This window comes from Pelodiscus sinensis, chromosome 3, assembly GCF_052426305.1.
Source record: "Pelodiscus sinensis isolate ZL-2025 chromosome 3, ASM5242630v1, whole genome shotgun sequence".
NCBI classification, from domain to species: Eukaryota; Metazoa; Chordata; order Testudines; family Trionychidae; genus Pelodiscus; species Pelodiscus sinensis.
Window position 1 is genome coordinate 139,179,372 of NC_143054.1, and position 23,765 is coordinate 139,203,136.

A 23,765-nucleotide genomic window follows, 5' to 3' on the forward strand; every position below is an offset into this window, starting at 1 on the left:
CTTGCGCAAATCATTTGCGCAAGAGGGCCAGTGTAGACAGCACAGTACTGTTTTGCGCAAAAAAGCCCCAATGGCTAAAATGGCGATCGGGGATTTTTTGCACAAAGGCGCATCTAGATTGGCACGGACGCTTTTCCGCAAAAAGTGCTTTTGTGGAAAATCGTCTGTGCCAATCTAGACGCTCTTTTCCACAAATGCCTTTAACGGAAAACTTTTCCGTTAAAAGCATTTGCTGAAAATCGTCAGTCTAGACATAGCCTCTGTGTATGCATGTGGGAGAGAGAGAGAGAGAGATGAGATGAGATGAGATGAGATGAGATGAGATGAGATGAGATGAGGAGTGTGTAATGATTTAGTAATGTCAGCACAGATCTGGGAACCAGGAAGTTCTGGGCACCCACACTTATGTTCATTCTGATAAGGTAATCAGACCTAGTGAGTTCTAGCACAAGTGATATGAGCATCCTCTGTATTTCTCAGATATATAGGTTGTGTTTTTAACCACTGCATGGTACACAGAAAGGTGTGTGAGGTCATTGCCCTCCAGGGTAAAGACTAATCATTAATCAGGGTGATGTTAAGTACTATATACTTTTCTCTGCATGAATGATGGTCAGGCTTAAGTCCAAGAGGGAATTAAGTTTGTATAACCCTGATCCAGGTCAGGTGATTGATGTCAGGAAATAAAGATGGCTCTGGGAGCAGACACATCCTTATGGCAGCCACACAGCAGTATTTCATTAATGAAGGATAAGGTTCCACTAAGAACAGAAAATAACCTTGAATTTCTATACACAGTTTCCTATAGTTGTCCACCACCAGAGAGACTCAAACCAGGGCCTCTGAGTTTAGTGGAGGAGTCACCACAGCTTGAGTTGTAAAGCCAGCAGGCGCTCAGCTTAAGCTATGGAGTTCACTCATTCTTATCTCTCTGTAAGTAGTCTAAGTGCCATTACATGGGACAGTGAACCACACCCACTAGATCTGTGGGTTGCACCTGTACTATGCAGGATCAACACCACAGAACACTTTCATTTAATCCACAGCACACTTTTCAAATTCTTGACATATTCATAGCTTTAAAACTACTGCACACATTTGAAGAAAATGTGGAGTTTGCTTTGATCTGGGGTGTATTTTGTCTGTGGTTTTTACATTTCTTATGGAGATCACAGGCAATGTGAAGAAAATCAGTCAGTCATTTAAATGTTATATAGTGATAGAAATGTAGCCGTGTTAGTCTACAAAACATCGATAACCTCCCCAATAACACCATCCTTGCCACCATGGATGTAGAAGCACTATACACCAACATCCCACATGAAGACGGATTACAAGCTATTAGAAACACTATCCCAGAGGACACCACTGCCAACCTGGTAGCAGACCTATGTAACTTCGTTCTCACCCACAATTATTTCCAGTTTGAGAACAACTTATACCTCCAGATCAGCGGCACAGCCATGGGTACACGCATGGCCCCACAGTATGCTAATATCTTTATGGCTGACCTAGAACAACGTTTCCTCAACTCCCGTCCCCTTTTACCCCTTCTCTACTTATGCTACATCGATGACATCTTTATGATCTGGACGCATGGCCAAGAAACACTGGAGACATTCCACAGAGATTTCAACAACCTACACCCCACCATTAACCTCAGCCTGGACCATTCCACACGAGAGATCCATTTCCTGGACACCACAGTACTAATCAACAATGGAAAATTAGACACCACCCTCTACAGAAAACCCACTGACTCATACAGTTACCTACATGCTTCCAGCTCCCATCCAGCACACACCATACGATCCATCATCTATAGCCAAGCCCTTCGATACAACCGCATCTGCTCTAATCTCACAGACAGAGACCAGAAACTTCAGGATCTCTACCAAGCATTTATAAACCTCAACTACCCACCCGGAGAAATAAAAAAGCAAATTGAAAGAGCCAAACGAACACCTAGAAACCATCTACTTCAAGACAGACCCAAGAAAACCAACAATAGAACACCACTTGTCATCACCTACAGCTCCCAACTTAAACCTGTCCAACACATTATCAATAGATTACAGCCTATACTGGAACAGGACACTAAACTACAAGAAGCTCTGGGAGACAGACCCATAGTCTCCTATAGACAACCACCTAACCTCAAGATGATTCATACCAACAACCACAGGACATACCACACTAATACCAACCCTGGTACTTTCCCTTGCAACAAACCCCGCTGCCAGCTTTGTCCACATATTCACTCTGCTGACACCATTATTGGGCCTAACCAAGTGAGTTATAAGATCAAGAACACATATTCCTGCGCATCCAGAAATATAATCTATGCTATCACGTGCCGAAAGTGTCCATCTGCTATGTACATTGGACAAACCTCTCAGACACTTCGCCAAAGAATCAATGCCCACAAAACAGACATTAGACAGGATCACAAAGAAAAAACAGTTGCTTGTCATTTCAACCAGAAAGGACACTGTCTGAATGACCTGCTAACCTGCATTCTACTTCAGAAGACATTCAAATCTGCACTTGAAAGGGAATCCTCTGAACTGGCATTCATGCTAAAATTCGACACTCTCCGCAGAGGAATTAACAAAGACTCCAATTATCTCACACATTACAAAGATAGCTTCCCCAATTATCACCTCTAATACTATTAACTCACAGACATTTCCCCTTCCCCACCTCTAATATCATTAACTCACTGGCATTCACCTTCCTCCCCCCCCCCCCCCCCCCCACATCCCCCTTCTGTTCTGTAATGTGATTTGTCCTTTTCATGTGTGTTCATTTTTTTTAAATTGAATCCTTTGATATATATGGTTGTGACTATTTTCTTCCATTATTTGATCTGAGGAAGTGGGTCTGGCCCACAAAAGCTCATCATCTAATAAACCATCTTGTTAGTCTTTAAAGTGCTACATAGTCCTGTATTTAAATGTTATGAATGTTTTAAATGATCATGTCTTGAGATCAGCTGGACCCCATTCACTTACTTAGCTATATACCAGCATATGCACAAGTAATTAAACAAACTGTAATATCAATAGCCATGAGCCAGTCGTTGGTTGATAGGGCCTGATTCTGATCTCAGTTGTGCCAGCATAAATGTAGAATAACTCCATTCAAGTAAGCAGAGTCCTGATTAATAGAAAAGATCAGGAACTGCTCTCTACCCATTATTCATTCTATTTTTAGACAAACCAGATTATCTTTGGCAACTATTAGTATACAATGGGGAAACTTCCATTTTCTTTTTTTTTTCTTTTTTTTTAGAAAGGGCTAACAAATTAAATGGGAAAAATATTATTGCAAAAATAAGGCTGCACATTTAAGGGCTCAGATATCAGCGAATGTTGTGGATAGATTCTAATTCATTTCCAAATGCAGTTCAAGTTGTTGTTTTGGGTCATGTATCTTGTGAGCCCTTCTTTTTTACCTGAAAGCTGAAATGAACTATGTTGCTTAAACTGATATGCTCTTAATGAATTGGTGTGAGGGTGAGGAGAAGGTAGTTTTTATTGGATATAAATGAAACTCACGTCCCTGCTTGATAGGGAGGGAGGAAGGATGGGTCTTAAAGGAATACTCTCATTTTGTTTGTTTGTTTAGTTTAGTTTAGTTTAGTTTAGTTTAGTTTAGTTTTGGAACGTGGGTCATTTACTTTTCTCCTTTGGTTTCTGGGTTGGGTGTTCTGTTAATTTTTATTTCAATCACATGAATTTGGAGTAATTTTTGTTTGCATTTTTAAATGTTATTTTTGGAGGCTAGATTGTAAGGGTCTTAATATATATAATGGTGTACAGGCCATCCTTGCTATAAGTCCAAGATACGTTCCAAAAAACTTGGACTTCCGGCGAAACAACTTAAAGTGGGGAATTTTTTCTCCCCATGACTGACTTCCATTTGCACAAATTGGGGGGGGAGGGCGTTGTTTTGTTTTTTGCGTGACTTAAGAGTAGAGAATGAGAGGACTTATAATGCATTAGTTCCTACAAGCATCAATGACTTTAGTGCCGAACTGGGGCAACTTATAGCGGGGATAACCTATATAGTGGAAGAACAGTTTCTTGGTAGATTTATCATATTAACTAGAGGATAATAATAGGGCAGCTTAGTCTATGCAGAAACACATATAGTTTAGGAAGCCACAATAATCTGTTCTATCTTGAGCAGTCACCAATGAGACTTCCATTGCAACTGAAATTGACATACAATTGCTATTTAAGCAAAAACACTGGGATATAGTCTTTTCTCTCGCTAATATAAATTTAAAAAAAGCTTTATTGAAGCTAGTAGGCTACAGCAGTATAGTTGAGAGTATAATCCAGTCTATTGCTAAAACTTGTTGGTGCATGGGAGATTCCTGACACTTGTACCTTAGAGCAAAGCTTAAGGAACTAATTTGAGTGCATTATGAGATTTACACATTGTGAGTTTTAAGTAGTTTACTGTGCACATAATGAGATTTAAACTAAGGCATGTGAAGTAGAAAGTAGAATAGGATGACATTTTCTTTTGTTCGTGTCTCAGCTTGTAGGCAACTAATAAAGATAATAAGCATAATCTGTCAATATTTGTGTGGCAGAAGGAACAGCTTTGGTGCAGTCCCTGAAAGAAAGACTATCAAAATGGCTAATCTCCTTGTTTTTTAAGAAATATTAGCAGAAAATCTGAGTCAAAATTAAAATCAAAATCAGACAAACTTCCCGATGTTGTTTCTATTAATTAATTAGCCAGGGGACCTGCAGTTACTGATTACTTGGGTAGCATTAGGGTTCAGATCACCAGTGTTCCAGAGATCACATTATGAGGACCAGTGCCCTACACTGAAATAACAGAAGATGTTATGAAAGAACATAGTAGGAAACAATGTGCTGGAGGTGGGAGAAAAAGGGAATAAAGAGATGGCTGGAGGAGAAAAGCACGAAAATATGCACCCAATTTTTAGATTAGAGAGTTTTTATTTATTCTCCTACATATTTTAGAATGTCCTTAGTTGATGGGCCAACTTATCCTTGGCTGTGTCTAGACTGGCCAGGTTTTCCGGAAAATCAGCTGCTTTTCCGGAAAAACTTGCCAGCTGTCTACACTGGCCGCTTGAATTTCCACAAAAGCACTGACTTCCTACTGTAAGAAATCAGTGCTTTTTGCGGAAATACTATGCTGCTCCCATTAGGGCAAAAGTCCCTTTTGTGCAAAAGTTTTGCACAAAAGGGCCAGTGTAGACAGCTCAGATTTGTTTTCTGCAAAAAAGCCCCGATCGCGAAAATGGTGATCTGGGCTTTTTTGCAGAAAAGCGCATCTAGATTGGCATGGACGCTTTTCCGCAAAAAGTGCTTTTGTGGAAAAGCGTCCGTGCCAATCTAGATGCTCTTTTCTGAAAATGCTTTTAACGGAAAACTTTTCCATTAAAAGCATTTCCGGAAAATCATGCCAGTCTACACATAGCCCTTGAGTTTGGAGAGGAAATGGATTACTTTATTCTGAGTACTGACATTAGTATTTCTAACTATCAACTCAAGAGACTGTGGTTGGACAATTAGTATTTTCTGGGTTACTAGTTACCTTGGATTCCGTAGATCGGTCTCTGTTGCTACCTCTGATCCATACTGTCCTTTTCGAGGTAGAGGTGGATCTGAAAGGTCTTTCTCTTTCTGTTGTCCATTGTGGCAAGTGTTTAGAGTGCTCAAGCTATGACTAGTGTTGGGTTCACCTTTTCTCCTTTAAGGACACCTAATTCCTCTTCCTCGCCTTACACTGTGCAAGAAATCCCTGCCGAGCATCCACACTGCCCTCTTGCACGAGAGCCCCTGCGCAAGAAGGCTTACACGTGTTAAAAAAGAGCATAGCTCTTGCGCAAGAAGCCCTCTCTTACCATGCTGTACTGTAAATCTTCTTCTGCAAGAGCGGGTGGGCAGTGTGGACACTCTGCGGATTCTTGCACAAGAACGGCCATTTTTACGTAAGAACCCACCAGTGTAGACATAGCCCCACTGCATAGCTGAAGTCGAAGTATCTTAACTCGAATTTTGGCACAGTCCACACTGCAGGAAGTCAAAGGCAGCACACTTTCCTTTTGACTTCCCTTACTCCTCATGGAAGCAGGACTACCGGCATTGACCGCAGTGCCCTTCTCAGCTCAAATTAACGTGTCTTCACTAAACCCTCTAATTTGAACCCTGGAAGATTGACTGCAGCAGCTTTGATCTTCTCTGTAGTGTAGACATACCCTAAGTGTAACCCATACACCTCTACATGTAGTGTACTGTCTAGCTAGGTAGCACTGAGACGGCTTACAGAGAGAATAATGAGTCTGTTCGCCAGCCTTATCTTATTAGCCAGCTGGCTTTTAGTTCATACACTAAGCTGCAGAGGTCCCAGGTTCAAATGCACCTGTTGGTGTTAATATAAGCTTCTGCCTTGTTCATAAATCTGAAGGAGACTCCACTGTTTAGGGCACGGGCCAATGACTTGTGAGATTGGAGTTTGGGTCCCTGCTGTACGAGACATGCTGTGTGATCTAGGGCAAATCATTTAGGCTACGTCTACACTGGCCCCTCTTCCGGAAGGGGCATGTAAATTTCACGAGTCGTCGTAGGGAAATCCGCGGGGGATTTAAATATCCCCCGCGGCATTTAAATAAAAATGTCCGCCGCTTTTTTCCGGCTTTTAAAAAAGCCGGAAAAGAGCGTCTAGACTGGCCCCGATCCTCCGGAAAAAGTGCCCTTTTCTGGAGGCTCTTATTCTTACTTCAAAGTAAGAATAAGAGCCTCCGGAAAAGGGCACTTTTTCCGGAGGATCGGGGCCAGTCTAGACGCTCTTTTCCGGCTTTTTTAAAAGCCGGAAAAAAGCGGCGGACATTTTTATTTAAATGCCGCGGGGGATATTTAAATCGCCCGCGGATTTCCCTACGACGACTCGTGAAATTTACATGCCCCTTCCGGAAGAGGGGCCAGTGTAGACGTAGACGTAGCCGTAGTCTTAGTACCCTATCTATAAGTGGGGGAAAATATGTGCTAAAGACTGTGAGGAACTCAGATATGGTAATGGGGCTATTGAAATACATACGATGGAAAGAATTGTACAGAACGTGTTGTAACAGTCTGCGAAGCTGTAAGACCCCTGCATGCTCAGCACTGCAAATGTAGGCAGCAAACTCCTAAGAGAGGTATGAGAATGAAGACACAGCAAATGGAGTAAATTCATAGAGAAGAGCTGCTGAATGACCAGAGGGAAATTCTCAGAAAGCAAGGGAGAGAGAAATCGGAGCTGACCTTGAGACTTTGGTTTTATAAAGAATGGAAGGAACAATGTCCCTAAAGCTAACCAACAGTTAACACCTGCAGCTGGGCATGAGCCAGTCCGGAGCAGAAAAGGCTAAAGCTGGCTAAGCTAGCTGGCCTGACAGCTCTTTAGTGCTAATCATAGTGCTTTAATTAATCCCCTTTCTCTTTTAACTCATAACTAAAGAGCAAGTATTGTATTTTCATTGATAAGGTATATAAATAGAAACAACGTGCGTTGTTTTTAGTGATATAACCCATCCAATGTCTGCTACACGTTTTGGAAATCACATTTGGGCTCCATTCTGCCTCTTGTGAGGCTGAGCCACACTAAGGATGGTTGGCAGTACAAGGCAGGTGCTCCAGTATAGTAGAAGATGCTGAAGACATTATGTTTTATATAATTTTAACCCTGGTGCTTAGGCACTTGAGAGAAATGTTGGTATTTTTCAAAGATGAATCCTGGGATGCAATTTATTGTTCCTGTATCCACCCACTGGGCCTCTTTTGTAGCCTCTCTCTGTTCCGTTTATGGTTTCAGAATGCTCTGAATTTGATATCCTCTTGGGATTTCATTAATGTGCTGTTTAATCCCTCTTCTAGGCCCTTCATGAAGACATTAAGCTCGATCCCATATAGTGTCTGCAGTAACCCACTTAGCACCTCATTGCTTTGCAATTTGTCATTCCTGATTGTTTTGAGTCCATATGAGGTGTGTGTCTGTCCGAGCTGAGTTAACAATTTTGAAAAAGAGGCTGCATGAGACACTATCAAATATTGTCCCCAACTGAAACTCAATAAACCATATCTGGTGCTACAGGGTAAAATACCAGAGAATGTAACAATCAAAGATGAACAGGAGGGTTTTAGATAAGGTGTCAAAGTCAGAGGACAACATGCATGAATAAGCCTCTTCCATGCTAATACAGGGCCCATACCAAAAGCTAATGGAAATCAATGAGTGAGTACTTCCGCTGAATTCAGTGGACTTTTCATCAGGTTTATAGATTCCCTTATTATCCAATGCACAGTGTGTAGTCATTTATACCTTTACAAGTCATAAGGGCACCATTTTACAGTTATTCTGCACAAGTTTAAATATCCACACAAGGTACAAAGCAATGGAGAACTAGATCTCCCTAAACTCTTGTTGGATGGAGACTGGTGTAACTTAAATGCTGAGCTGGTAAAAGGTGACATTTAAAGAACAGTAGTGATGACTTACTGGCTGTTCATTTATTTGGGAAGTGATGTTGGCCTGCTTCCTTGTTTATAATTAGAAATGGTTGGTAAACAGAATTTCTGTTCTGTGAGAAATTCTGAAGTGACTTTTTTTTTTGCAGTTCCAAATCAGAATGAAAAATCAAAATTTAATTTTCCTGCAAAATAGAAATTTTGAATAGTTCAATTCAGAAACATGGAAGGGTTTTGTTTTGATACGGTAAAATGTTTTGTTTTAATATTATCAAAGTATGATATTATAATACAGTACTAAATATTAATTATAATATATTAAAACAAATGTTGTAATCTATCAATCAAAATGAAATTAATTATAACGATAAAGTTGAAAAAAGTTCAACGTTATCAAAACAACAAGAAATTGACACATTCCCACAAAGCATTTCAGTGTAATCAAAACAGCATTTTCCAATGGAAAGCAATTTCACTGAAAGTGTTTCAACTAGTTCTACTTATGATACAGCATTTTGTTTCATAACTATCGAATATCAAATTCTTATAAGTTAGTGAGTTACGGTGTGAGGCCACTTACCGGTACATCATTTTTCCTACTCAACTTAATGAGAAATTTATCCCTCCAATGACCATACAGCTCTGTGTTTGTAAAGGATTCCAAACTTTTGAAAAAAGCACCAGTCTAGACGTGGATCTTTTGGAAAATAAAGCCTTTTCCGAATGATCCCTTATCCCTTATTTTAAGAGGGATAAGGGATCTTTCAGAAAAGGCTTTATTTTCCGAAAGATCCGAGTCTAGACAGGTGCTTTTTTCCAGCAAAGCTCCGTGCTGAAAAAAAGCGGCAGCCATTTTTATGCTAATGAAGCGGGGGAGATTTAAATCCCCTCGTCATTAGCAATTGCGATACTTCTAATTTGCATCCCTTTTACGAAAAAGGGATGCAATCTAGACGTAGCCCGGGGGGGGGGAGGGGCACTGGCTTTGGAAAAAGGATCTATGCATCCATACCTGTGTGGATCCAATTCCAGGGCCTAAGTCAGCTTTACAAATACCTGAAATAAATATAACCAGCATTGTTCAAAGGTAAATAATTTGCGTGATTTAGGTGTGGATGCTTTAAAAATCTTTTCCCACTCAGCTAAACTGATTATTTCTCTTTCTTCCTATTCCTACTGCCACCTTAATCTACACTTCCTATGTTCAGTTTACACATGTCTCTATATAATGAGGATTAGTGCATCCACACCCCTTTCGTCTGTGCAGTCTTTTTTTTATTCTTTCATTCGGTAGCTTTGTTTTTTGGTAGGATGTATTTTAGCATGTGTTTGCTTGTTTATTTTACATTCATGTTTTCCATATGGCTCACACCACATCTAGTTTTTTCAGTGTTTAATTGTTCACTGATCACAGAGAAGATAATGGCCCTGGACATTTTATATTTCACAGATATTTGGGCTTTTGGGAAAACTTTTAGGAACTTTAATATTTAAAAAAAATGAAGCATTCCCAATAGTTTTCCTCAATCCAACTCCACTTATCATTCTGCAGTTTGGCTGCAGAAACAAAAACACCTTTTTCTATTTGTTTTTCCAGATTGATGGATTTCTGACACTTCTGTTTGGCCTGGCTAGCATAAATACCCTTACAGTGATCAGTGTGACTCGCTACATAAAGGGCTGCCATCCAGACAGAGGTAAGATCTTCAGACAACATCTTTGAAGGAATTCAAATAGTGCTGGTCTGATTCTGCATTCTTTTATCTTGCTGAAAATCAAGAGTAACTCTTAAAGTCTCAGAGGGTTAGCCATGTTAATCTGTAATTTTAAAGAAACAAGTATCCCTGTAGCACCTGAGGGTATGTCTACACTTGCTCCCTAGGGAGGCAAATGAAGCATACCGAAGTTGCTAATGAAGCGTGGGATTTAAATACCCCATGCTTGATCAGCATATTCGCGGCCGGTCAACATTTTTAAAAGCCGGTAGCCCAAATTAACTCGCTGTATGTAGATGCGGTAGTCCTATCCGAAACCCTTCCCTCGAATTAACTGTTACTCCTCGTGGAAAGCCTTAAACCAGCTCAGGCTTGCTTATAAGTTCTACAAATCTGTTAGTGAACCTGAGGGTTCTTTTATACCCGTGGTCCCAAACCCGGTGCCCGCGGGTGCCATGGCGCCCACCGGGCCCTTTACATGCGCCCGCGGAGTAATCTGGGCTGGCCCCGCCCCCGGGCGTGCGGCAGGTGCCAGCCCCGGGCGCATGGCCGGCCCCGGCCCCGGCCCCGGCTCCGGGTGCGCCGTGCGTGCCGGTGCCGACCCTGACCCCTGGCCCCGGCCTTGGCCCCACCCCTGGGGGTGCCGCACCAGCCCCACTCCCGGGGGTGCCGCGCCAGCCCCGGCCCCGGCCCCAGCCCCGCCCCCGTGGGTGCTGCCCCGGCCCCAGCTCCAGCCCCAGCCCCAGCCCTGGCCCCAGCCCCGGCCCCAGGGGCGCCGCGCGGAACCTGGGCAGCCCCTGCCCAGGATTGCTGCACATGCCGGTGCCGACCTCGGGCGTGCGGCGCATGCTTGGTCCCGCCCCCAGTCACGTGGCCTGTGAGCGGCCCCGCCCCCATACGCGCAGCGCGTGAGTGGCCCCGCCCCCAGGCGCCCGGCAGCCCCAAAACGTTGGGGACCACTGTTTTATACCAACACTAGCCTTGGCAGCAGGGATCCATAGCGTTGAATGTCCATGGCCACATTGTATGGCTTTATTCCAGGCATTTAAAAGCTCCACAAAGTCATTATTGATCTGGTACAGCCAGAGGAATCATGGATGACCACAAGGCTGCCAGCTGTTCATGGTTGGACAATATCTCCTCTGGACCTTAAGGCCAATCTTCAGGATTCAGTATGCAGGGACTTTCTCTCTGAGGCAGGCTACATGGCCAAAAAGTTCCAGCTGGCAGCACTCAATAAGAACTTAAATGCTCTCGAGGCCAGTTCTCAATAATACACCCCTATTACTAATCAATCAAACATGCCCATCAGTCGCTGATCACAAGGCATCTGAAATATCTCCAGTCTCGTGCTGTCTTGTTTAAGCAACTGGACTGGAGAGTGAGGCTAGCTGTGAGCCTGGCCCAAAGCATTTTTAACTCACAGAGCAAGTTCAACTGAGAATTGAGCAGCAAGCCCACGGCTGTTACAGAACAGGGGCAGGCCCAGGCCCCAAAGCAAACTCAAACCCACACTTACCACAATCCAAGCTCCCAGCCAAACCTCTGGGCTACAGAGGAAGTCAAAAGAGGCTCCTGGCCTAACCAACATTGAGGGAAACAGCTTCCACAGGCAAGAGAGCGGGAAGCCCAGGAAGCATTCTGCACAACTGTCTTTGAAACCCAGTCAAAGCCCTTCTTAAGGCAGGCAGAGGGAAGACTCAAACCCACAGCACCACTAAGCAAGGCAGGCAGTCTAACCACTGGACTACAAAGTGCAGAGTAGCTAAAACACAAATAATAATTAACTAAAGTGTATCCACTTCAACAGACAAACTCAAGGGGTCCCCAGCCTCCATCACCATAGCTAGCTGTATAACCGTACATGGGCTGCAGAACATGCCTCTTCCCACACACTCTTTTCAGGGAGCAGAAAGAGGATTTGGCCCAGCAGGTCCCCTAACACACCAGAGAAGCCCTACCACTGGGCTAGAGAGGGAGCCTCATGTACCACTTCACCCCAGTATGAGTCAATTAAAGTGGAATGGATTCAATAGGTAACATTGTGGGAGCCCTCATCATTGTACCCCGTGTCTTAATGATACTACCAGGGGAAGATCAAGGAATTTTTTGTGAGGAACACAGAGGAAATATTTGTCAAAGGGAACTGGGGAAACTGAAAGGAAGACGCTATTTGATGGGCAATATGTTTAGATAGAGCTATGCCCCATTTAGTCACCCTCCAAATATAACAGTAAGGAAGTTTAGGAACTCTCAGTGTATTACACAACATAAGTATTCTGTCAAAAAGAGAAATGGAGATAGCTTTGGGAAGCACGTGGTTTAGAAAATAGGACAGGAAGACCTTGAAAGCAAGTTTTTTGTACTACAGTGATTAAAATTAAAATGTGTATTTTAGAGAAGGGTGGTCTTCTGAGAAAATTATTTAAAAAAAAAAGTATGAAGATCCAAGCATTTAAGGTTAAAGCTGAATACTCAGATTGTGCATTTTAGCATGCATATAAGGATTTTTTTAGAGATGGGTTTAAATATTTCACTCGTTTATTGCTGAAGAATATAAAAAAGCAAATTTTAAACTAATGTCCTGTAGAGATAGTAATGCACAATTGTTTTTGTCAGTAAATTCAGTGTTGGCACATGCCCGATAAATGGTTTCATTACTGCTTAATGGCTCTATCACAGGTCCAATGTTATGCTAATAGGCCTGGCAAGCTGGAAAGCTTTTCACTTTTAAGTTAACAGATCCACTTTGGGGAAGAGTCACCAGTCTGCAAGCAGCAAGAGCCTGCTCTGGGACACTTCAGGAATGGTCAGAATAGGGATAGGAAGAGGGGACAGGTTGAGCACTAAGAACCAGTGAAGATGTTGCCTCTTCTTGCCTCTTACATCCACCACCAGTGCCCTTAGTCATCTCTTTTCCAAGCTGAAAAGTCCCATCTTATTAATATCTCCTCATATGGCAGCTGTTCCATATCCCTAATCATTTCTGTTGCCTTTTCTGAACTTTTTTTGAATGCCACAATATCTTTTTCAAGATGAAGTGATCACATCTGCACACAGTGTTCATGAGGTGGGCATACCATGGATTTAAGTACAGGAAACTGTGCTCCACCATCCCTGATAGGGGAAGACATGAGAGAGTAAGGGAGGACACAGTGGATCACTTGGGGAACTCAGACTGAAAACATGTCCTGCATTCTCATCCAATGACATCATGAACAGCTTGGAAATCAAGGACAAAGGGGAGAAGAAAAATGGAAATTGGTAATTAAAACCATTAGAGATGTGAATAAATAAGAGCCTTTTGCCTTCGACACACCTGAGGCTCATATTCTGCAGGGAAAATGGTAAGTATGGGAAAATAAAAAAAAATAAAGCTCTTATCTGAGGTATCTATGCCAGAGCTCAGGGTTGTTCCAAAAAGCAGTGTTTGAGTGGGCTGGTCTCTGGGCTAAATTCTGTCAAAAGTCACAACCACGCAACCCCAGCAAAATATATCTAGACAGTTGTTACCATTGTCCCACCAACAGTTTGGAATGCAGAAATTTCTTTCAAATGCTCTAGGTTGAAATACTTTTGCTATGTGTTGTCTTGCACTGAGAGGTTTGCACGTGCAGACACATACATGGGTCTATGACATCTGTGTTAATGATGGCACATGGAATCTTAATGAAAAGTGAGCAGAGTACTTTGCTAATCTGTCAGGTAAAGGATATCTCTTTCTGTGGACTTTATATCCCTTTAAAGGAAGTTAAAACTGGCACAACCACTGTATGATTAAGAATAAAGAATTTGGGTTTCTGTGATCATGGATGAGATGAAAGTGTTATGCAGGATGAATGAGATAGTTTGAGTTTCTGATTTTTCCCCCTCTAGCTATGAGTGTGGGTGCAGAGTTAGTTATTTGAAAGCTGCACTTGTGAATTTCCATTCTTTCCGTTTTTTTTCCACATCAAATTAAACTTATAATTTCCTGTCTTTTTAAAGGTTTGCAAAACTGAAAAATTCATTCATGTTTCTTGTAGCTTTAATGTTGAATTTCCTAATTCTCCCATATCTAATTTATCACTTTTCATCTAATCTAATCTAATTTCATCTAATTCCAATGTTCCTGCAAAATCTTGAACATGGGAATTATCTCGAGTACCAGGTTTCCCCCTGTGAGCCCTCTGTGGTTTTTAAAGTAGTCCAATGGGAATAGATTTAATCTGCAAAGGGTCAGTGTGTTAAGTGGCATTTTCTCACTGTGTCGTATGTTTCAGGGCATTGCATTAGCAATAGCAGCATCACTGTGGCCCTGATTCTCATCTGGATCGCAGCTTTTTTCTGGTCAGTGGCTCCAATACTTGGATGGGGCAGTTATACAGGTAAAGGATCTCTCACACATTCTTGCAGAGACACAATTGGCACTTTTGCTTTTAATAGAACAAAGATGATTTCCCTCTTATCTTGGGCTACGTCTACACTGGCCCCTTTTCCGGAAGGGGCATGGTAATTTTTGAGATCGTAATAGGGAAATCCGCGGGGGATTTAAATATCCCCCGCGGCATTTAAATAGAAATGTCCGCTGCTTTTTTCCGGCTTTTAGAAAAGCCGGAAAAGAGCGTCTACACTGGCCCCGATCCTCCGGAAAAAGCGCCCTTTTCCGGAGGATCTTATTCCTACTTCCTACCTTTGGATTTCCCTATTACGATCTCAAAAATTACCATGCCCCTTCCGGAAAAGGGGCCAGTGTAGACGTAGCCTTGCTGTTTATTGTGGAGCAGATTGATTATCTGTAGAGCTGTGAGTATAATTCATAAAGAATTATTTATCCCAGAAATGATTATGATTGTACTCTGGGTATACTTCAGGGTATGTCTGCACTATAGTGTTATTGCGAAATATCTAATTTCGAAATAGTTAATTTGAAATAGCTTATTTTGAAATAACGCGTATACACACAAAATGCATTTTGAAATAGCATTTTTCTATTTCGAAATAGCGTGTCCACACTGAGTACATTGAATCGCATGTAAGGCTGGTTGGAACCAATTCCAGCAGGGCATCAGGTCAGGAGTTGCCTTGTAGCCCGGGCGGCCAGCAAGACATCCTGGGAAGGGCTGGAGGCCCCTTATTTCGAAATAAGCGTCTACACAGCACTTATATCAAAATAGCAATTTCGAAATTGGTGCTATTCCTTGTGGAATGAAGTTGACCAATTTCGAAATAAGCCCTACGCTATTTCAAATTAATTTTGAAATAACAGAATGGTTGTGTAGACTCTGTGTAGACATACCCTAAGATCTGAGTTTTGGGTTTAGTACATTCTCTACATTTTCTACTAATCAGTGATATTATATTACGTGGATGATATTATATTACATGTATTAAGTATATTACTGTTTATTTGCTAAATTATCCAGATTTACATATCCTTTCCCTATATAATCTACTTGTGGGATGAAAATCTGGCCTACTCAAGTCAATGGGAATTTTGCCATGGATTTCAATAGAGCCAGTACTTTGCCTTTGCTTTTCAAGGTACTGATTAGGGCTAGGTCTACACTATAGGGTTTTTTTTTTTTCTTCAGAAAAAGCTATGCAAATTGAGCTCCAGAAGAGGATTTTCTGCCATTTGGCCCCATCTCCCTGAAAAAGCACATTTGCTCTTCCACAAAAAAAAATAAATAAAAAAAAAATGGAAGAGCAAACGTGTTCCCTGAATGCAGCAGAGTTTTTCGGGGATACCTCCAGTCTCCTGAGCCCTTCCCCTCCACCCCCGGCAGTGTAGCTGTACCCTGAATGTATCCATATAAAAACATTAAAAATTTTTAATGTTAAATATGGATAAGCCCTATCTTTTAACTCAGGGTAAGTGATTCTTTTTCTAGCTCTGGTCCTGCCTTCTGAAGGTTAAATTCATCTCATTTAAATATATTTTGTGGAGAACTAAGAGGAGTTATTTTTTATTAGGTCTTGTCATTTGGTGCTAATAAGAATTCCATTGCTGAATAATGCAGGTTTCACTTGTTTAACTTTTCCAAGGATTGTAGGCACTTGACTGTGTGAACAAATAAAACTTTGGTTCATGCTTTGCTTCTTTGTGATGTATCTTATTCCAGTGGTTGTCTGAGCAGTCATCCTACATTTTTTTTAAACTTTAGTCTATAGAAAATCCTGCTGCTCATTTCCCTTTGGGGAGTCCCTGAAACCTTCATGTGTGAAATATATGGGCAGGTTTTATCATTGTGAATCAGATTCAATATTTTGATACTGAGACATTTAGAATGAGGTTGAGGTGCTCAAAGATGGAGATAAGTGCCTAATGAAATAGCCCAGTAGAGGTCAACCAAAATGATTAGGGGTACGTCTAAACTATATGGCTCCTTCGACGGAGCCATGTAGATTAGTTTACTCAGCAAAGGGAAATGAAACGATGATTTAAATAATCACCGCTTTATTTAAATCAAAATGGCCACTGCGCTGTGCCGATCAGCTGATTGTTGGCACAGTGTGGCATCTGCCGATGGGGATCTGCCGACCCCAGAACCCTTCATCAGCAGATCCTTTATGCCTCGTGATTATTTAAATCATGGTTTCATTTCCCTTTGCCGTCCTGCCTAATCTACATGGCTCCATCGACGGACCCATGTAGTTTAGACACACCCTAGGGGGCTGAGGCACATGATTTATGAGGAGAGTCTGAAGGAACTGGGCTTATTTAGTCTGCAGAAGAGAAGAATGAGGAGGAAATTGATAGTAGTTTTCAACTACCTGGAAGAGGGTTCCAAAGAGGATAAAGCTAGGCTGTTCTCAGTGGTGACAGATGGCAGAATAAGAAGCAATGGGGGAGGTCTAGATTGGATATTAGGAAAAACTATTTCACTAGCAGGGTTGGTGAAGCACTGAAATGGGTTACCTATGAAGATAATGGAATCTCCATTCTTAGAGGGGTTTAAGTCCTGGCTCAAATGATTTAGTTGGGGTTGGTCCTTCTTTGAACAAGGGGTTGGACTAGATCACTTCAGGTCTCTTGCAACCCTAATCTTGTATGATTCTAGTGGGATGTATAGAAGCACCCATGCAGATTAGATGTCTAATTCCCATAGACCTTCTTTTAGGTGCCTAACTTGCATAGGCACTTTTAAAATCCCACTAGGTGCCTAGCTGCATCACCTAAATCCCTTTGTAAATCTGGCCAATTATTTAAGCATCGGTAGTCCCTTTCTGACTGAAGAAGTTGTGCATGCTATTGTTGCAATGTATATCTCATCACAGTTTTTCCGGGTATGTGTTCCCATTATCACTGCCATTTTCTCTATTACAATTTTTGCACCTCTGGTGTCATTAAAGTGGAAATCCTTTCTTGACAGAATTTTTTGTGGCTACTGATGCAATATTTCTTATTCCCATTTCTTATTTTGTAATTTGTTCGCTAACGGGACTTTTTAAAATTGGTTGGTGCATTATCTTTGCTACAACAGCCCTTATTATGCTGTTTGGTACTGAGATCTTAGAAAAAGTTGCTTTGCAGCAAGAAATAGCTAGAACGTGACTTGCAATGGTATCAAACCTATAGAATGAATGGCCATTTTTGTGAGAATGAAAATTAAAATATCACATTTTACTGTCCTCCCTAACAATGGTTTATTCATGCTGGACAGGCAGCAGAAATCTAAATCAGAGGCATGTCGCTTGTAATAAATTTTGGTGCAGGGATTTTGTTGGAAAATTGAATCTATAGAACATTATGTCATAATTTATTACATAACCATGATCACTTGGTCCTTTGCTTTTTAAAAGAAAACTATAGGTTTTAAATAGATAAATCAAATGCTTTACGGTTGATACAGGCAAATATTTTAAAAAGAAAAAAGCTAACCACATTGTTCTGTTTTCTAGATCGCATGTATGGCACGTGTGAGATAGACTGGGCAAAAGCCAATTTCTCTACAATCTACAAATCCTACATTGTGTCTATTCTTATCTGCTGTTTCTTCTTACCTGTAACTGTCATGGTCTTCTCATATGTGGCCATCATCAATACTGTCAAGTCAAGCCATGTGTTAACTGGAGTGGGTGATCCAACAGACAGGCAGAGGCGAATGGAGCGAAATGTCACTCGGGTACGTCTGAGTATTTAGTATATCTGTAGTATACAAGAAAACAGAGGGTCACTGTGCTTTCTTCTATATTCTAAAGGAACCTCTTTAGAGTTCAATGAAGAAATTGAAAACTTATCAAATTGAACCACAAATTAACATTAAACCAGAATATGAAAAAATAATGTAGTCAGTTGAAAATATGGGGGAAATATAGCAGAAGCTCTTTATTTATGGAACATCAAAGACTCTCTTTTTTTCTGAAGTGATATTGCTGTGCAGAGAGAGATGTATGGTGGAATTCTCAAAAATGCTAATCATTGGCCTGACACTGCTTATTGTTCCATCAAAACTAATGGGAGATTTCATAGGAACTGGGTCAGCATTCCCTCTAAGCCAAGTGATGGCAGCACAGCTTCACAGGTGATTAATCAGCCTTGGCCAGTCAGAGGCTCAGGGCTGGCTGACTGACTGGGCAGAGCTGATTAATCACCTGAGAAGCTGTACTGCCCTGCAGCTTAGAAGGAATGCTGAGCTGAGTGCCTTAAAAAAAAAAATAAAAAAAAAAAATCCTACTATTAATAAACCGGGGCATAATAAAAAAAACTGTTTCTACTCTTTTCTACTGCTCTCCTTTCTTTTTCCCATTGGCTACGTCTAGACTGCAAGCCTCTTTCGAAAAAGAGCATCTAGACTACAATCAGTACTTTAGAAAAAGCAAGCTGCTTTTTCGAAAGAGAGTACCCAGGCAGTCTGGATGCTCTCTTTCGAAAAAGCACAGTTGGCATTACATAGCGCCTTTTTTCAAAAGAGCACTTTCGAAAAAAGGCATTATTCCTCGTGAAATTAGGAGTACTGCCGTCGAAAGAAAAGCTGCGTTCTTTCAATTTAATTTTGAAAGAATGCGGCTGTAGTCTAGACGTAGGTGAAGTTTTTTTGAAAAAAGTCTAGACGCAGCCTTTGAATCTTACCCTATATTTCCTTCACTTCTCCCCACCCTCCCAACTCCCACTCTCTGTCCTTCTACCTTCTCTGTCCTTTTCCCTTTCTTCTGCATGGTCGTCATTCAGTCTCCTTTCCCATTTCTTTTTTCTGTCCTTACTTAACTGGGTTTTTTTTTCATATTCCTTTCATCTTCATCCCAATTCTTTTAAAACACAAAGGGCAAATGATCAAACACAATAAAAGTTATATTCAACACCTAAATCTATATTTAAGGACTCAACATAGGTGTGCGCACGGGCTGGCCGGGTGTGCCCAAGCACACCCTAATGTCTAGGGCCGGCCCAGCAGCACGGCGCAGCACCCCTGAGGCACCCGGGAATGCCCCCGCCCAGCCCACCAGTACGGTGTGCGTGGTGAGGTGCCGTTGAGGCGCCCAGGGGTGCCCCCCAACCTGACAGTATGGCACGGTGCTCCGTGGGCGCCCCAGCCTGTCCTGGAAGCACCGCGCGGTGCCCTGCCCTGCAGCACCGCGTGGTGCCCTGCCCTGTAGCACCACGCGGCACCCCGGGGGCATCCCTGCCCTGCCCTACAGCACTGCACGGTGCCCCGGGGGTGCCCCTCCCCGGCCCTGCAGTTTGGGCTGGCTCTGACTCCAGCCCTGCAAGCTGTAAGGCAGAAGCTGAAGGTAAGGGTGGGGGGAGGAGAGGAAGGGGCTTTTGCGGTGGGGGAGTGAGGAGGAGAAACAAAGGGGAAGGAGTGGAAGGGGCTTGTACGGAGGGGGAGGGAAGAGGGGGAAGAAAGGGGAAGGCACCAAAGGGACAGGGTAGAGGAGACACAAATGCTAGGGGGAAGTGGAGACAACAAGGAAAAGAGCAGGAGGGGAGGTGTCAGTGGGAGGGGGTACAGGGTGATGGTGGAAGAGGAGAGGGTAAGGGCATTGGGGATTGGAGGGGGAGGTGCTGGGAGAAGGCTTGACAGAAGGGGTAGGCATGAGGAAGGTGGGGTTGGAGCAAGTCATGTGTGAGGGCACAGGGGCATGAGGGGAATGGGGGCAGAGGGTGGTGAGGGGATGGGCATCAGGGAAAAAAGGGCAAAGGGGGCAGGGGCAGGCACCAGGAAGGTGCAGGGCTAAGGGAAGGTGTAGGTGGCAGGGAATTCTGGGGGTGAAGCAGAAGGGCAGACACCTGCAGGGGAGGGACCAGCACCAGAGGAGAGAGGCGAGGGAGGTGTTAGATGAAGGGATAGGAGGGGTAGCTCACATGATCAGAGTGGGGCTACTGGAGGAGTGGGCACAGAGGGGAGAGAAGGGCTGGCGGAGGAGGGGCAGGTCTCAGGAAGGCTGAGGGAAGTGAGAAGGGCAGGAGTCAGGACAGCAGGGGAGGGTGAGGGGTTGGGGGGCAGCAGTCACCAGGGGAGTTGATGGAGAAAGGGGAGGAGACATAGCAGCAGAGGGGAAAGGAAGATATTTATTAATAACTTGGGTGCCACAGTGGCACATCCAAACAAGCCACATGAACTCAGTACTGGTGCACAACACAAAATTCATTCTGCTCATGGGAGGAAACTCTTAGAGGGAACACTTCCTCCTCCCCCCCCCCCAGCCTCTCGACCCCCGCATTAATGTCACACACATTGGATTAATGCAATTGCAGGATAGCTGCATGGGGGGGGGGGGGGTTGGGGAGGACAAACTAATCCCTATTGATAGGAGGATGGTGGGAAAAGTCCTAGGGTCGGGGGGTCACATACACTTTTTACTTTTGGTCATGTGCCCATCTTGCCCGGAGAGGGTTACCTCCAGGGGCGTGGCTAACAGGGGTCAGGGATGTGGCTAATGGGGGGGGGGGGTCAAAGTGCATTTAAAAAAAAATCTTTGGGTGCACACCCTAATGAAATGTGCTGCGCACGCCTATGGGACTCAACTAAGTGGCTTGATTTTCAGAGGTGTTAAATATCCCCTTCTCCATTGCACTCATTGGGAACTCTCTCTGTTCAATGCTTCTAAGAAGGAGGGCATTTATTTAGTGCCTACAGTGTAACATGTTTTAGGTACTAGGTTTGAAAATATTGGCCTATAGCCTGATTTTCAGAAGATACAATCACCTCCACAACTGTGGTTGTGAGGTTCTCAGCACTTCTGAAAACGAAGGGTCTACAAACGATTTTGTCTATTTTTTATCTCAGTAAATATGTATCTCAATTGACTCAATTATATATCTTTGATTTACTTTGGAGCAATAACTATCAGAAGTGTCCAAACGAAGCTAAAATACGTACACGAATAAATACCAATGAACAAGAGCAAAGGTTGCAAAATCTGGTCCATAGTTGTGTCCTAATGCAAGAGTGCTGGAACTAGCACAACTGGCAGTACAGGAGCATCCACTGACCTGAAATGGTTTCCATTATATAGAGGGTTTACAGTTTTGCTTAATGGCTTTCAGCACCTCCACAATAAAAATTGTTCCAACACCTTTGTCCTAATGAGTACGCAATAGCATATGGCAATGAAGAAAAACTCTATTCCTTATCTAAATCAGACAATTATCATATTTTCCATATAAGAAATGTGCTAGATTCTGTAAAAATATATAGTAATAGACAGCTTCTCTGCCTCAAATTGCTCATCATCTAAGATGAAGCAGGGAAGGGAAAATATAGACAGGCACAGAAAGGTGAAATGACTTACCCAAGGTGGCAGAGCAAGTCACTGGTACAGCTGGGAATACGAGACAGGTCTTTCTTAGCCATCAGCCCACACTGCATCCAATGCACTGTATTGTCTTAAGGAAATGAAAGACATTTTCATTCTGTCTTCTAGGTTTCTATTGTCATTTGCACAGCCTTCATTATAGCCTGGTCTCCATATGCTGTCATCTCGATCTGGTCTGCCTGTGGCTACTCTGTGCCCAATCTAACCAGCATCCTTGCCAGTCTCTTTGCGAAGTCTGCCAGCTTCTACAACCCCATTATCTACTTTGGAATGAGCGCCAAATTCCGGAGGGACATTTTCATCTTGCTGCATTGTGCTAAGGAGACTAAGGACCCCGTGAAGCTCAAACGCTTTAAAAATCTCAAGCAGAAGCAGGAACTTGCTCCTCAGAGAGAAGAGAAATATGCAGCAGAGGTCCAACCTGTACCCAGTCCTGATTCTGGGGTAGGAAGTCCAACCAATACCCCACCTCCCAAAAAAAGGGAAGTATACTTTGATTCTGCATCTACCAACCCGGATATTGAATGTGATAGATTGTAAGGCTGCATTTACCATGTGCACTCACTGTATGTGCAACTAGAACAGATTCAGCTCACCACTTCTGAGCATCCCATCCATCTGTCCCTTTCTAGAGACTCCTGCATGACTTAAAGCAAATCAGGATGTGCTAAGCAGATATAATTCTCATGATATGAATTATAAAATGCAATGTAGCAAATTACAATGGTGGCCATCATATTTTTGCTACATCTACGCTACTAATTTTCTCAGCAAAAAATATGCTAATGAGGGACTCATTTGCATGAGTCGCGATCTCATTTGCATAGTTTCTGCCAATTTGTTTTTGCGCTAGGGGTTTTTGCAGTGTGTATGTTTTCGTTTTGCGCAAAAAAACCTTTTTCCACAAGATCCCCAAAAAAGGAGGTATGCCGATCTTGCAGAAAAAGGGGGTTTTGTGCAAAAAGAAAACATCCACACTGCTTGTTTTTGTGCAAAAACCCCTAGCGCAAAAACGGATTGGCAGAACATATGCAAATGAGATCGTGACTCATACAAATGAGTTGCTCCTTAGCGTATTGTTAGCCAAGAAAACTCGTAGTGTAGATGTAGCCACAGAGTCTGAAGGAAGTATTCCCTCTCTGCATCTTAACAGTACTGCATTCGAAAGCCTTTATTTAGCAAATGTATCATTCAAAATCGCTAATATTTTCATATCTAAATTAGCAGATTGATTTTCCAAAAGCACATTTTGCCACTATTTTGTACCTTTAACTGTCCCGGGTTCATCCCATTCTCCTGGCTTCAAACTTGGCCTTGGAGTAAAGGCAGCAAAGGAAAGTCAGCCTGTGCTAAAATCACTGTAAATCTTCTGCATGACTGGCCACTAGAGGGTGAGCAAAAGCCACATGCTCTCTGTGGGAGACTAACACTGTCACCTCCATGATGCTCTCAGGTTGCTCAAGCAGGGGGAATAAAGGGAGCAGTTGCCCCAGGGCCCAGAGGTTCAAAGGGAACCAGAGTTCCTGACCACTGGCTCCCTTTGTGTTGCCACAGGAGCACAGGGGTGAGATGGAGCACCACGGTCTGGATGGCGCTGAGGGATGTCTGCCCTTGGCCCCATGCTTCAGCTCTCTGCCCTGCTCCTTCTTGCCCCCTCCCACCACACCTTGCCTTGGGGTCTGGCGAGGCTGTGGGCCCTGCTGCCAGTAGCAACCATGTCACTGGGCAAGCTCCTGGTGGTACTGGCATCGTCTCATACTTTGCTGAGCTATGGATGGCAGTTTTATGCCACGCTTTGTTTATTGGCTGA

The 23,765-nt window shown here is 42.9% G+C and overlaps 1 protein-coding gene across 1 annotated transcript in view; it reads left to right on the top strand.

The window, feature by feature from the left end:
• The window catches only part of LOC102447773 (visual pigment-like receptor peropsin), a 54,219-nt gene extending 31,346 nt beyond the window's left edge, over window positions 1-22,873 (top strand). Inside the window, exons 3-6 of the mRNA XM_006131291.5 lie at window positions 10,096-10,195; window positions 14,476-14,580; window positions 18,098-18,321; window positions 22,064-22,873. Of these exons, the coding sequence (XP_006131353.1) occupies window positions 10,096-10,195; window positions 14,476-14,580; window positions 18,098-18,321; window positions 22,064-22,495 (861 nt within the window). The 3' untranslated portion in view covers window positions 22,496-22,873. The remainder of the gene's footprint in view (window positions 1-10,095; window positions 10,196-14,475; window positions 14,581-18,097; window positions 18,322-22,063) is intronic.
• Window positions 22,874-23,765: the final 892 nt, after the last annotated feature.